Source organism: Bubalus kerabau, chromosome 13, assembly GCF_029407905.1.
Source record: "Bubalus kerabau isolate K-KA32 ecotype Philippines breed swamp buffalo chromosome 13, PCC_UOA_SB_1v2, whole genome shotgun sequence".
In the NCBI taxonomy this organism is placed as follows: Eukaryota; Metazoa; Chordata; class Mammalia; order Artiodactyla; family Bovidae; genus Bubalus; species Bubalus kerabau.
Genome location: NC_073636.1, coordinates 53,993,571 through 54,005,210, shown reverse-complemented (window position 1 = coordinate 54,005,210; position 11,640 = coordinate 53,993,571). Strand labels below are relative to the sequence as shown.

At 47.2% G+C, this 11,640-nt stretch overlaps 1 protein-coding gene and 1 non-coding gene across 2 annotated transcripts in view; both read right to left on the bottom strand.

Moving 5' to 3' along the window:
• Positions 1–359: 359 nt before the first annotated feature.
• The window catches only part of LOC129624999 (tyrosine-protein phosphatase non-receptor type substrate 1-like), a 34,054-nt gene continuing 22,773 nt past the window's right edge, over positions 360–11,640 (bottom strand). Inside the window, exons 2-5 of the mRNA XM_055543167.1 lie at positions 10,975–11,331; positions 6,105–6,425; positions 5,200–5,517; positions 360–451 (exon numbers count right to left, since the gene is read on the bottom strand). Of these exons, the coding sequence (XP_055399142.1) occupies positions 360–451; positions 5,200–5,517; positions 6,105–6,425; positions 10,975–11,331 (1,088 nt within the window). The remainder of the gene's footprint in view (positions 452–5,199; positions 5,518–6,104; positions 6,426–10,974; positions 11,332–11,640) is intronic.
• Positions 2,006–2,077, bottom strand: TRNAC-ACA (transfer RNA cysteine (anticodon ACA)). The gene has a single exon. It is a non-coding gene; the product is annotated as a tRNA-Cys (tRNA).

Genomic DNA, 11,640 nt, shown 5'->3' with positions numbered 1-11,640 from the left:
CTCTAAAATGTGGATTCCTTTTGCCCCCAAATGCCTTAGAGTTCAAGTGATGCAGAAATGTGCTCCACTCAGCTTCCCCTCAATATAGTACCTTCTCGCTACTTCCTCCATAGAACTGCTAAGACGACGAAAACCCCAAGTCCAGCCCACATCCCACAGGACTTCACACACCAGCTGGGACTTGGGAATCTCTTAGAGGGAAACAGGATACTTCTGAGGTTATTGAGAGAGGTGTGTCACCTCTTAACTCCATGTGGGCTCTGACCCTGTGTGACCTGCAGGTGGCCCCCTTGATGACCTTGTGTCTTCGAGGACAGATCTTGTCCTGCCATCCTTCCCACCCCAACTTACAGTCAGGCTCAATGCTTCCTGTGGACAAAGATGACAGACACACTGACCATCAGCAGCAGCTTGGGGCCGAGGAGGAGAACTGCTAGGAGAATCTCTGGGCCTGGCAATCAGGGGACAAGAGGAATGATTAGAGGGATCACACAGGAGCCATTCTCAGGGGTATTTACTTACTCTATCTGAAGCCATGTAGGCCCATCCCCACTCTGAGGCTTTGACTGTGTCCTGTTCTGGGCTCAGCTTGAGGCAGAACTCAGAGTACAAAGGTCATTCATTCATTCTCACTCACTGTCTACCAGACTGCAAGTGTCCTCTTTCTTATAGAGAAAATGCCAGAAGTAAAAATAACTGTGAGACAAGAGAAAATTCAACAGATCCTAGGGCACAATATCTCACTAGGTTGCAATCCCATCCTCAGCCAGCCACCTGGAAAACTGCAGGAGAAAGAGACAAGACAGATACAACAGGAACCCAGAGTTGCTTCAACATACCACAAGTGATATTAAATTTGCCTAAATTTGAAAATACTAGAAAAGTGTCCTGCAGAGCAGTGCACAGATCATAGGAAGGGGATTCAATTTATGCTTGATTTAAAAGGGTTGACGGACTTCCCTGGTGGCTCAGACGGTAAAGCGTCTGTCTATGTTGCGGGAGACCTGGGTTTGATCCCTGGGTTGGGAAGATCCCTTGGAGAAGGAAATGGCAATCCACTCCAGTACTATTGCCTGGAAAATCCCATGGACAGAGGAGCCTGGTAGGCTACAGTCCATGGGGTTGCAAAGAGTCGGACATGACTGAGCGACTTCATGTTCGTTAAAAGGGTTGACACAGAATCTCCAGAATATGTGCATATATTATTACATATATCACAAGGGATGATCAGTAGTGATCAAGTCAAGAATCTTGAGATGGCACATTATCTTGGATTTTCCAAGTAGAGCCCATGTGATCACAAAGATTCTTATAAGTAAAAGATAGAGGCAGGACAATTGGAAAAGGAGATGTGATGTCAGAAGCAGAGGTCAGAGTGATGTGGGGCCCTTTGCCAAGGAGTGTGGGCACCTCTGGGAGCTGAAAATGGCAAGGAAATGGACTCTCCCCTACAGCCTTCAGAAGGAACTTCAGAAGGAGTTCTCTGTAGGAGAACTCTGGTCTGTAATAGCTGGCCTATTGTAGATTTCTGCCTGCTCCAACTGTATGAGGGCTTCCCAGGTGGCACTAATGGTAAAGAACCTGCCTGTCAATGCAGGAGATGTAAAAGGTCTCCTTGGTCAGGAAGATCCCCTGGAGGAGGGCATGGCAATCCACTCTAGTATTCTTGCCTGGAGAATCCCATGGACAGAGGAGTCTGGTGGGCTACAGTCCATAGGGTTGCAAAGAATCAGACACAACTGAAGTGGCTTAATACACACACAACGCACATTAAATCACTAAACACGGTAGTTACTTACAGTGACTATCGGAACTTAATTCAAGGAGAGATGTGAATAAATGGGCAAGAAAGAAAGAAAGTGAAGTCACTCAGTTGTGTCTGACTCTTTGCGACCCCATGGACTGTAGCCTACCACGCTCCTCCATCCATTTTCCAGACAAGAGTACTGGAGATTTTCCAGGCAAAAGTACTGGAGTGGGTTGCCATTTCCTTCTCCAGAGGATCTTCCCAACCCAGGGATCGAACCTGGGTCTCCCGCATTGTAGGCAGACGCTTTACCATCTGAGCCACCAGGGAAGTCAATTAAAAAAAAAAAAAGGGGGACAGGAATGAGTTAAAATATATAACATCTGGGGAGAAGAGATGAAAAGGAGTGAAAAGTGTCATTTGGCAATTGAGTGGTGAAAGGAAAAAGAAAAAAGTAGAGGGAAGTATTTAGGTTCCTGAAAGACAAAATGGAACCAAGAAATTAGAGGACTCAGAACTTTTCTGCCTCTATCAAAACCAACCAACCAACCCAAAACTCCATTAATCTATTGGATTATTATGTACTGACAGAAGAGAGGTCCATCAGGCTAGAAATATTCTAAAAACATCCCAATTTCAAGGAAACGAGCAATAAGATGTGCATGCTCACTGGAGACCAACTCGAGCAGCAGCAGGATCACATGGGCATCTTACACTTTGCTCAAGCCTCACAACCTGGATGTCCCTGGAAACATTTCCAGACTTGAGACCCAGCAGGCACGCTGGGTTAGGCACACTGCAGGACCGAGAAATGCCAGCCCTGGCCTGAGCCCCAGCACGAGACGGAAGTATTTCCAAGGTGCTCCGGGCAAGGAGGAGTGGATTCTTCTCTCCTGCTCACCCAGTTCAGTACAACTTGAACCCTAGAAATAACACAAGGGAAAAGCATAGCAGAACTCTGAGGTGGAAGATGAGACAGACTGGCTAGAGACTCAGGTATTGGGTCAACCTAGTGGTCAGGCACCCAGGCCCACTCTCCTAACTCCCCAGCAAAAGAGGAGACCCAGGTGTGGTACCAGAAAAAAATGTCTAAATCAATAATCCTAGTTCCTTACTCAAGAAACAAGAAAAGAAGGACCAAAGTAAACCCAGAGCAAGCACAGGGAAGGAAATCATAATGAAGAAAAATCAGTGAAATTGAAAACAGAGAAACAATAAAGAAAATAACTGAAATAAAAGTTTTTTTCTTTATTGACCAATAAAGAAAAAATTTTTTAAAGACCAATAAAATTGAAAAACTTCCAGTATAACAGAGAAAGAAAAAAGGAAGAATGACACATTTCCACTATCAGAAATGAAACAGAGGACATCACTACAGACTCTGCAGGTATCAAAAGTATAATAAGGGAATACTATGAACAACCATAAGCTGAAACTCGACAGCATAGACATGGACCAAATACTTCAAAAAGCAAAAGCTATCACAGTTCACATAATATGAAATGAATACTTTAAATAGCCCTTAACAATTCTGATACATTTTCAAATTAAAAAAAGAAATAAAGATTCTCAAGGCCCAGATGATGTCACAGGAAAATTTGACCATGCATTTACCGATGAATTAAAAGGCATATTGGGTGAACAAAAAACAATGATAAAAGATATACTTAGAAAATTTGAAAGTATACTGCACTTTAAATCATACTAGGGGATTATTCCGGAGAAGGCAATGGCACCCCACTCCAGTACTCTTGCCTGGACAACCCCATGGATGGAGGAGCCTGGTGGGCTGCAGTCCATGGGGTCGCTAAGACTCGGGCACGACTGAGCGACTTCACTTTCACTTTTCGCTTTCATGCATTGGAGAAGGAAATGGCAACGCCTCCAGTGTTCTTGCCTGGAGAATCCCAGGGACGGGGGAGCCTGGTGGGCTGCCATCTATGGGGTCGCACAGAGTTGGACACGACTGAAGCGACTTAGCAGCAGCAGCAGCAGGGGATTATTATTGATCATATTAAGCGTGTAAAGGTATTCATTTTGTAGAAAATCAGTGTCCTTAACCATATGACCACACAATCATGGGCTCCACTGACAACTCTATGTGCACACAAGACTAAGTTATGAGGGACACAATTTTACAGCTTTTCTACATCTCTTGTTTAAGGGAAGTTGTTTGTTCTCCCAGTGCTCTTTTTATTCTTCCAGCAGGCAGGGACATGAGGCTTTCCTGGTGGCTCAGTGGTAAAGAATCTGCCTGCAATGCAGGAGACATGGTTTTGATCCCTGGGTTGGGAAGATCCCCTGGAGGAGGAAATGGGAACCCAGGCCAGTATTCTTGCTGGGACAATCTCATGGACAGAGGAGCCTTGGGGCCTAGAGTCGGTGGGATTGCAGAGTTGGACATGACTGAGTGACCACGCATGCATGACATGATGCATGATGCAGGGACATGGACACTGGGTGACCCATCAAGGACCCTGCAGATGAGGGCAACACCACAGAGAATGCTGGAAGGGACATGGGCTTTTAAAGTTCTTCTGGAGCAAAGACTCTTGGAAACCTGACTTGACTCTCTCCACAAGTTATATTGAGCATATAAGACAAGTTTTACATATAGAAAAAGGAACCCCACATGTCATTAGGACAATGCCTTGTTGAAGGGGAACTTGTCTCTACTTAACATAAGTCTGCTGTACAGGTTAGTGATTCTTGTTCTCAGGAACTCATTCATCTTGATTACTTTAGCCCACTCACCTGGATTAAAGACAACAAATCTTCAACAACCCCCCATCACTGCTTCCTGGGTCTCTTCTGTAAACTCAAAGCCCTCTGGGTGGCTGAAGCAGGAAAGGAGCTCACAGCTGAACTGATAGCTGCATTTGGTAAATGTGCAGTGAGCAACTGTGATCGTTGCTGGTCTACTGTCACAAATCAGGAGACAAAGGAGCCCTTTTCAGTGCCCAGTCACCTGGGTGCCTGGTGCAATTCTAACTTCATGTCCTCAGGGTTCCTCTTCCAGAATTTGGCAGAGTAGTATTGGCAGAAGATGATGAGGTGACAATACTGATGCAGATGGAGCCACCAGGGATGGCAGAGAGACTAGGCAGAGGTTAGAAAGAGCAAACAGGTAGGAGGTGGGCGGACAGGAATTATGAATACAATTACTGATAGTTGAAGAAAGCAACAGGCAGGACACTCTGAATAGAATGATCCCTCTCCTTTCCTACTTTCTTTTTGCATATTTACATCAAAAGACCTATGAAGAATGTAACAAGACCTCAGCAGTGGTGGCTCTTTGAGTATGGGATTTGGGAAATGGGCGCTCACTTCAAAATTCTACTTTATATATCTATAGACATCTAGATTATTCTATTATTACTACTCTGAACATTTAAGAAAGATAATGTTTAAAAGCCATGCCATTGGAGTGGAGGCTTCATCAGTGGTTCCACCTGTATCCTGGTCCTTCTGGGGAGCAGAGGTCTCCATGGAGTTTTTGGTGACTGCTGGCTGCCCATCATGCTCCACCTGGCAGGTGAGCACCACAGCCTCCCTGTGGGCCGATGAGCTCACCAGGAGCCAGCTCATGTAGTTAAAGGTCCCATCTTTGTTCTCTACAAGGGTCGAGGCCGCTTCTCTTTGGGACATATTTCCATTCTCCAGCCAGGTCAGCTGTAGTTGCTGGGGGTAGAACTTGTTCACCCGGCAGGTGATGATGTTCACCTGATTTCCCGCCATGGGTTGTTGGGTAACCTCCAAGGTGGGTGGTACTGAAACAGATCAGGCAGAAGGTCTGACCTTATAAAACAGACAAGTCACAGGGGAGGGGCTGGATATCAGCTCCCAGCACAGCAAGGGAGTCATCCAGGACAGAACATGGCAGGCAGCAGGTACTCAACACTGAGGGCTCCTTGTTCATGAATGAAATCAGTAAACACAGTGCAGGGCGCACAGTAAGTGCTCAAGAACAGGTAGCTCCTATTGGGGTTATAGTGGGTGAAATCAACAAGCTCAGCCCCTGACATGCAGTTCTAATATAATAATTGCAGCAAAATAAATAAAATCATCAAGCACTTAGGGGCCTGATTTATAGGAGGTGCTCAGTAATTGGAGATACTGTTGGTAAAGAAAAGGAAACTACTTAGCACAGTGCTTGGCACATTGCAGGTATACATCTGGCAGCTACCATTAAACCGGCAGTGAGTGGCCAGCTCATCTAGGAGCCTGGTGATCAGGCAGGGCTGTAAGGAAGTAAATTCCAGGCAATTCAAGGCTTGGAGCAAAAATCAGGCAGGAGGAGGAGGCTCTGGGGTCTTGGGGGCAGGTGTGATCTTGGACTAGTATGAGGGGCACCTACCTCGGATGGTCTCAGACAAATTGGCAGTCCCACGGAGAGGAGGGCTCCCGTGCAGGGTGACATGGGCTACCTCGCAGCTGACCTGGGAGTGAACATCCCCTGGGGTCAATAGCAACTCAGTTGTGCTGGTGATGCTGTAGGAAACGTTGTCTTCCTCTGGATCCACGCTGGTCTGGGAGGCTGAGAGCTCATTGCCATTTTTGAACCATTTCAGGGAGATGTTTCTGGGGGAGAAGCCGTGGGATGTGCAGGTGAAGCTCACTGTCTGCTCAGGTGTGGCCCTCACTGCAGGGCCGGATACCATGGGAGGAGAGGGCTTGGCTACAAAAGGAACATTTACAAACAATGAACATGATTGTAATTATCATCACTAATGGTAAGTATGCAACAATGGTAAGAACTTATATATATTATATTTTAATTCTTCAGCTAGTTCTGGGAGGGCAGTGTCATCGTCCTCATCTCAGCGAGGAGACACTGAGATTCCCTGGATGAGCTCTGTGTGTGGGCAAGTGTTACATGGAATCCCAGGTCGGAGTTCAGAGTCCACCTTCTCACAACTGCCAGGCGATTTCCCACCAATCTGGGCCCGGGAACAAAAGCGCTGATTGGACTCATTCTCAAAGTAACTGTTCCCATCTAGGCTCCCCTGGAAAACTTAACTACCTTCAGAGAAGTGTTTATAGAAGTAAATGCAGGGGAAATGGGGCAGGGGAGGGCATAGCAGGACCACATGGAAGCTGAACCAGACTGCCCAGTTAATGGGAGGTGTGGCCGTGGCATCTCCTAGCTCCCCATCTGTGAAAGGGGACAGCAGGCATTTCCCTTTCTGGGACTACAGTGAGGTTTAAATCAGACATTTCTTCTGTGAGTATAACACAAGATAGTTTACAAAACTAGACACAGGTCTAACTTGAACCCAAACTTTGTATTCAGAGCTGTCCCTTCAGGTGTCTGTGAATTTACTCCATAATTTTCATTCTTTCCATTTATATTCCAGGAGGAATAATGTGCTGATTCCAAGAGTTTCAAAGTAAGAAGGCAATGAGATGTTTTTCTGAATATGGGTTTTTCTCTTGGGTTAGTTTTGGGTTGAAAACAAAAGATCATTGAGTGCTGAGCAGCCAAAGGTGGTTAATTTCCTAATTGTTCCTAAATCAGAAGAAACATAGACACAGGCCTCAGAAGCAGGCAGAAGCATCTCCCGTGTCCTGAAAAAGTACACAAATCAGCCAATAAAAGTGAGGGTGATTTCTCCCTCTGTAGGGTGCTGGAGGGTGTCTCCAAATTGTTCATTATCACCCAACATCTCCTGTAAAAGTTCACAGACAGCAAATGTTACAGATATTTTCATTTTTAAGCATTTAACTTTCTTCCTAAATTGCATCAAACATTTGAGGACACAGTGAGGAGATATTACTTGAATATGTTGAGTCATAAAAACACCATCATCCTGGATGCCTCCAACGGGAGAAGATGCTGTGAAACTTATTGAAAGTTTCTTCAGAGCATAAAGATGGGCTGATTTCTCTAGGACCCTCAGCTATTTAACCCTTGCATCAGTACTGAGGGGGAGGGCTGAGAGCGGCTCCACTGACGGGGACAAGGCTCAGGGAGGAAGCAGCTGACCAAGGACACTCATCAAGGAATGTTGAGCGCTCATCTCAGCAGGACTGATTGATTTTAAAGGCTTAGTTCTTTATCTTTGAGCTTCAGTGTCTGATTCCATACAACGTGGACAATAGCTCCACCTGGTAAGATAAGTGAGGATGTTTGTAAACCACAGAGCCTGCGTATAATATGTGCTTAATCAATAGCACCTATGATTGTTATCATAACATCTGTGTGTGTGCGTGTTTAGTCACTCCAGTCATGACCAACTCTAACCCACACCATTCCGGGCTTCCTAGACCCTCTCCAGTCATCATAGACCCCTGAAAGGTAGTATGATCACCACCATTTCGCAGACGGGGAAACTGAGGACTAGAGGGAACTGTGAGACGTGCCCAGGACTGCACAGTTGGGATGCCAGCACCATCGCTCCCTGAGGGGCTCTCCTTTCACCAGGTCATTCTGCCCTCAGGACACCCTGCAAAGGTTGTGTGATCATCCTTTCTACAGGTGAGGGAGGGGGTGCCCAGCACAGGGAACTGGGTCTCAGCCTTGAAATAAGACCTCAGTTGCGGAATTCCCTATGCTGTGATGATTTAGACAGAGCACCTCAAATCCTTCCAACTCTCCTAAAAGGAGACCATGAGGATCACCATTTTACAGATGAGAAAACCGAGGCTGAGAGGAATGAAGGGACTGTTTCCTCAGTACCACTCCACTGTGTCCCAGGAGTATCTCCTGCCACCTCTGAGGTTTCATGTCCACCAGCAGAGCAAGTGCCCACCTTCAGGAGCCTCCACACTGACCACCACCCTCCCCTTTTCCCTCAGATTCCTGATTCCAGCGACTACAGGGAGGAGAGACCTCTGAGGGCCAAGGGCTGGGGGCCCTGTAGCAACAAGGAAAGACATGGGCTCCTGACGCCTGAGTCTAGAACAGTAACTCTTGCTCACGCGGGGCCCTCATTACCCTCGAGGGAACACCTCCCCCTCCTCATCCTCAGTCTGCAGAGCCAGGAGTGGGCATGTCCGGTGCTGCTGGGTTTGCAGTGACCCCTCTGGACTCTGTCCACACTCACCTTCCCGGACCTGCTCCACAGGGGCCTGGTGAAGGGGCAACATCACAACAGAGGGCAGAATAAAAGATTCCTGATGCTGCTAAGTGTGCTGAGCCCTGACTTTTAGGAATATTTCAGCATATCATGAGACACTGCAGCATTTATCTAATCTGGTTTGTAAAGCTAGCCATGCTTCCCACATGAGACTTTTAAAAAATGCTTATGCTGAAGAAGAGAAAAATACAAGGAGTTAACAGGAGAGTTTTCTCCACACTTTGACAGGCACAGCAGGGGGTGCAGATATCAGAGCTGTGAGTCAGGTGCTTGGGGTTCAACCCGGGCTCCCCTACCTGCCCACCAGCCAGGTCCCCTCTCTGAGCCTCAGTGTCCTCATCTGTAAAGGGAAAACAGATGAGCCTCTCCCCCAGACACTGGTTATAAGAAGTAAACACCATGAAGAAGATTCGGCACCTGACGGGCTGTGGCTCTCCTCCCCTCCCTCCTTTCTCACCCAGGGAATCATCTGGGCTGGCGGCCTGGGGAAGAGGATGAGCAGCCCTGGGAGCCAGCAGATCTGAGAGGTGGGGGAGCCACTTACTAGCTGTATTGAGACTGAGCATGGGACCCACCATCTGGGAAGTTTAGTAATATCTTCAAAATCAGGATAAAGCCACCTGCCCTGCTGATGTCTGGAGGTTTGGGGAGATTCATTTGCTACCATGACTAGGAGGGAAATTAGGCAATATCATCACACAAATTAAAACCCACATACTCTGATCTAGCAATGCCACTTCCAGTGGGTATTTCTCCTCTGAAGAGAGTGACACATGAAAAGGTTATCTCTTCAGCGCTGTTTCAGTAGCCCAAGGTTAGGAACAACTTAGTGTCCATCAACAAGTACGGTAAATGATGCTGTCTCCATACACTGAGTATTAAGTGACTATTGAAGCACAGGGCAGCTCTAGGTGCTGATATGGAATGAGAGATTTGAGATCATGTGGCTGGAAGTAGGGAGAGTTTTCCAGTCACCTCAGGCTCAGGGTCTGAATGTGAGGGGCTTTCTGAACCTTTGGGAAACAATGCCTGTTCCATGATTAATTCAAGGAGCTTTTATTCTGCAACTTCTATGTGCTAGGTTCTTCCATGAAATGAGTTCGAATGCTGGCACAGGAAGGAGACTGACCTTGAATCAGATTGGGCTCCTGATGGATTGCCCTCACTGACCATGTGGTTGTGGTTTGGGCCCCTGTCACCTCTTTGTATAGATGGGGATCTATACATGTGGGCTTGGGAGGATGGTAGTATCTAAAGGTACTTCCTCTGCTGACAGTCCAGGATTCAGGAGTTAGAAAGAGAATCCAGAATCTTTGTCAGAACACTCTAAATGAGCACCTTTGCTACCTCAATGGGACTTCTCCTAAATCACCCACAAGGGGAACCTATTCCCTGGGAAGGGGCATTCTGGGATGACCCAGCTCTGCTGGGAGCCTTCAGTGACTGTGTGAGTCAGTCCCCGAATCACAGGAGGGTTTTCTCAGCAGATTCCCAGGAAACACCCAACCTCTAGGCTTCTCCTCCAAGCAGGGCCATCAGAGTAAACACTGAGCCTGTGCCATCGGAATTCTTCTCAGTATAGCATTCTGAAGAGAAAATAAGGAAACACACTTCCCCTCCCTGCCTTGGATGGATTTCTCCTCTTTAGGACGGAAGAGGACATAAGCTTCATGGGAGAAGAGCCCCTGTCTGTTTTGTTCACTGCTTATTCCACCGCATCCAGAGCAAGGTCTGTCACACAGTAGGCGCTCAGTAACTGCTGAATGAGGAGAAGACTCTGCGACACTGAAGGGAGCACTCTCTGGAAGTGCGAGGTGATACTTGGCCTGTGGCAGGGCAAGTCGCTCAGACTCTCAGTTCCCTCATCCCTGGAACCAAAGCCTGGACAAGATGGAGAAGACTGTGGGCTGTGGAGCCAGGCAGACTGGCCTCCTGCCTTTCCTGACCTTTACCAGCCACGGGGCCTTGAGCAAATAGCACGACCCCAATAGGCTTCAACTTCCCTGATCTGTAGAAGAGAGTGAAATTATACTATGTCCAGAACATGAATAAGCACCCACTGCTCCACCTGATTTTTTTTCCCCCAAAGAGTGGAGAGCATTCCTATTGACATTTTATCATAGTCCAGGGGACAAAGGCCATACTCACCGCTCACAGTGAGATGAGTGCCTGGTCCAGACTTAAACTCCACGTCGCCCTGTTCTCCTTTCCGGAACCTCACACAGTGGTAGACACCAGTGTCTGCTGGGGTGATGTTACTGATGCGGATGGAAAAGTCCAGGTTGTTTCTCTTTGTGGCATCTGCAACAATTGTTACTCTGGGGAAGGGGGCTTCTTTTTGACTGTAGATGAACTCCCGACCTGGCCCAGTTCCCCTGAACCACTTGATGGGCCCCACGGGGCTCAGGGAGGTCACGGTGCAGTTCAGAGTGGCCGTCTCTCCTGCTGCAACGGACACTGACCTCTCAGGCTGAATCACCTGCAGCTCCCCATCACCTGCCACTCCTGGAGGAAGACACAAAGCAGTTATTTATTCATCCTGATGTGATCCTATGTGTTTTCTTCAGTATGTATCAACAACAGGTTTTATTGACTTAGTGCACCATGAGCCAGCCTTGAACTCAGCTTGTTGCATGTACATTGCATGTGACCTATACCATAAGCCTGTAATGTAAGATACTAATATAAGAGAGGAACCGAGGCACAGAGAGGTCAAAAGATGTGGCAGAGAATGGGATTGAGTACTTGAGCCCTCTTTGGATGTGTCAAGCTACACCAAATATTTCTGGCTCTTCTTTTTGTGGCCTCACGGAG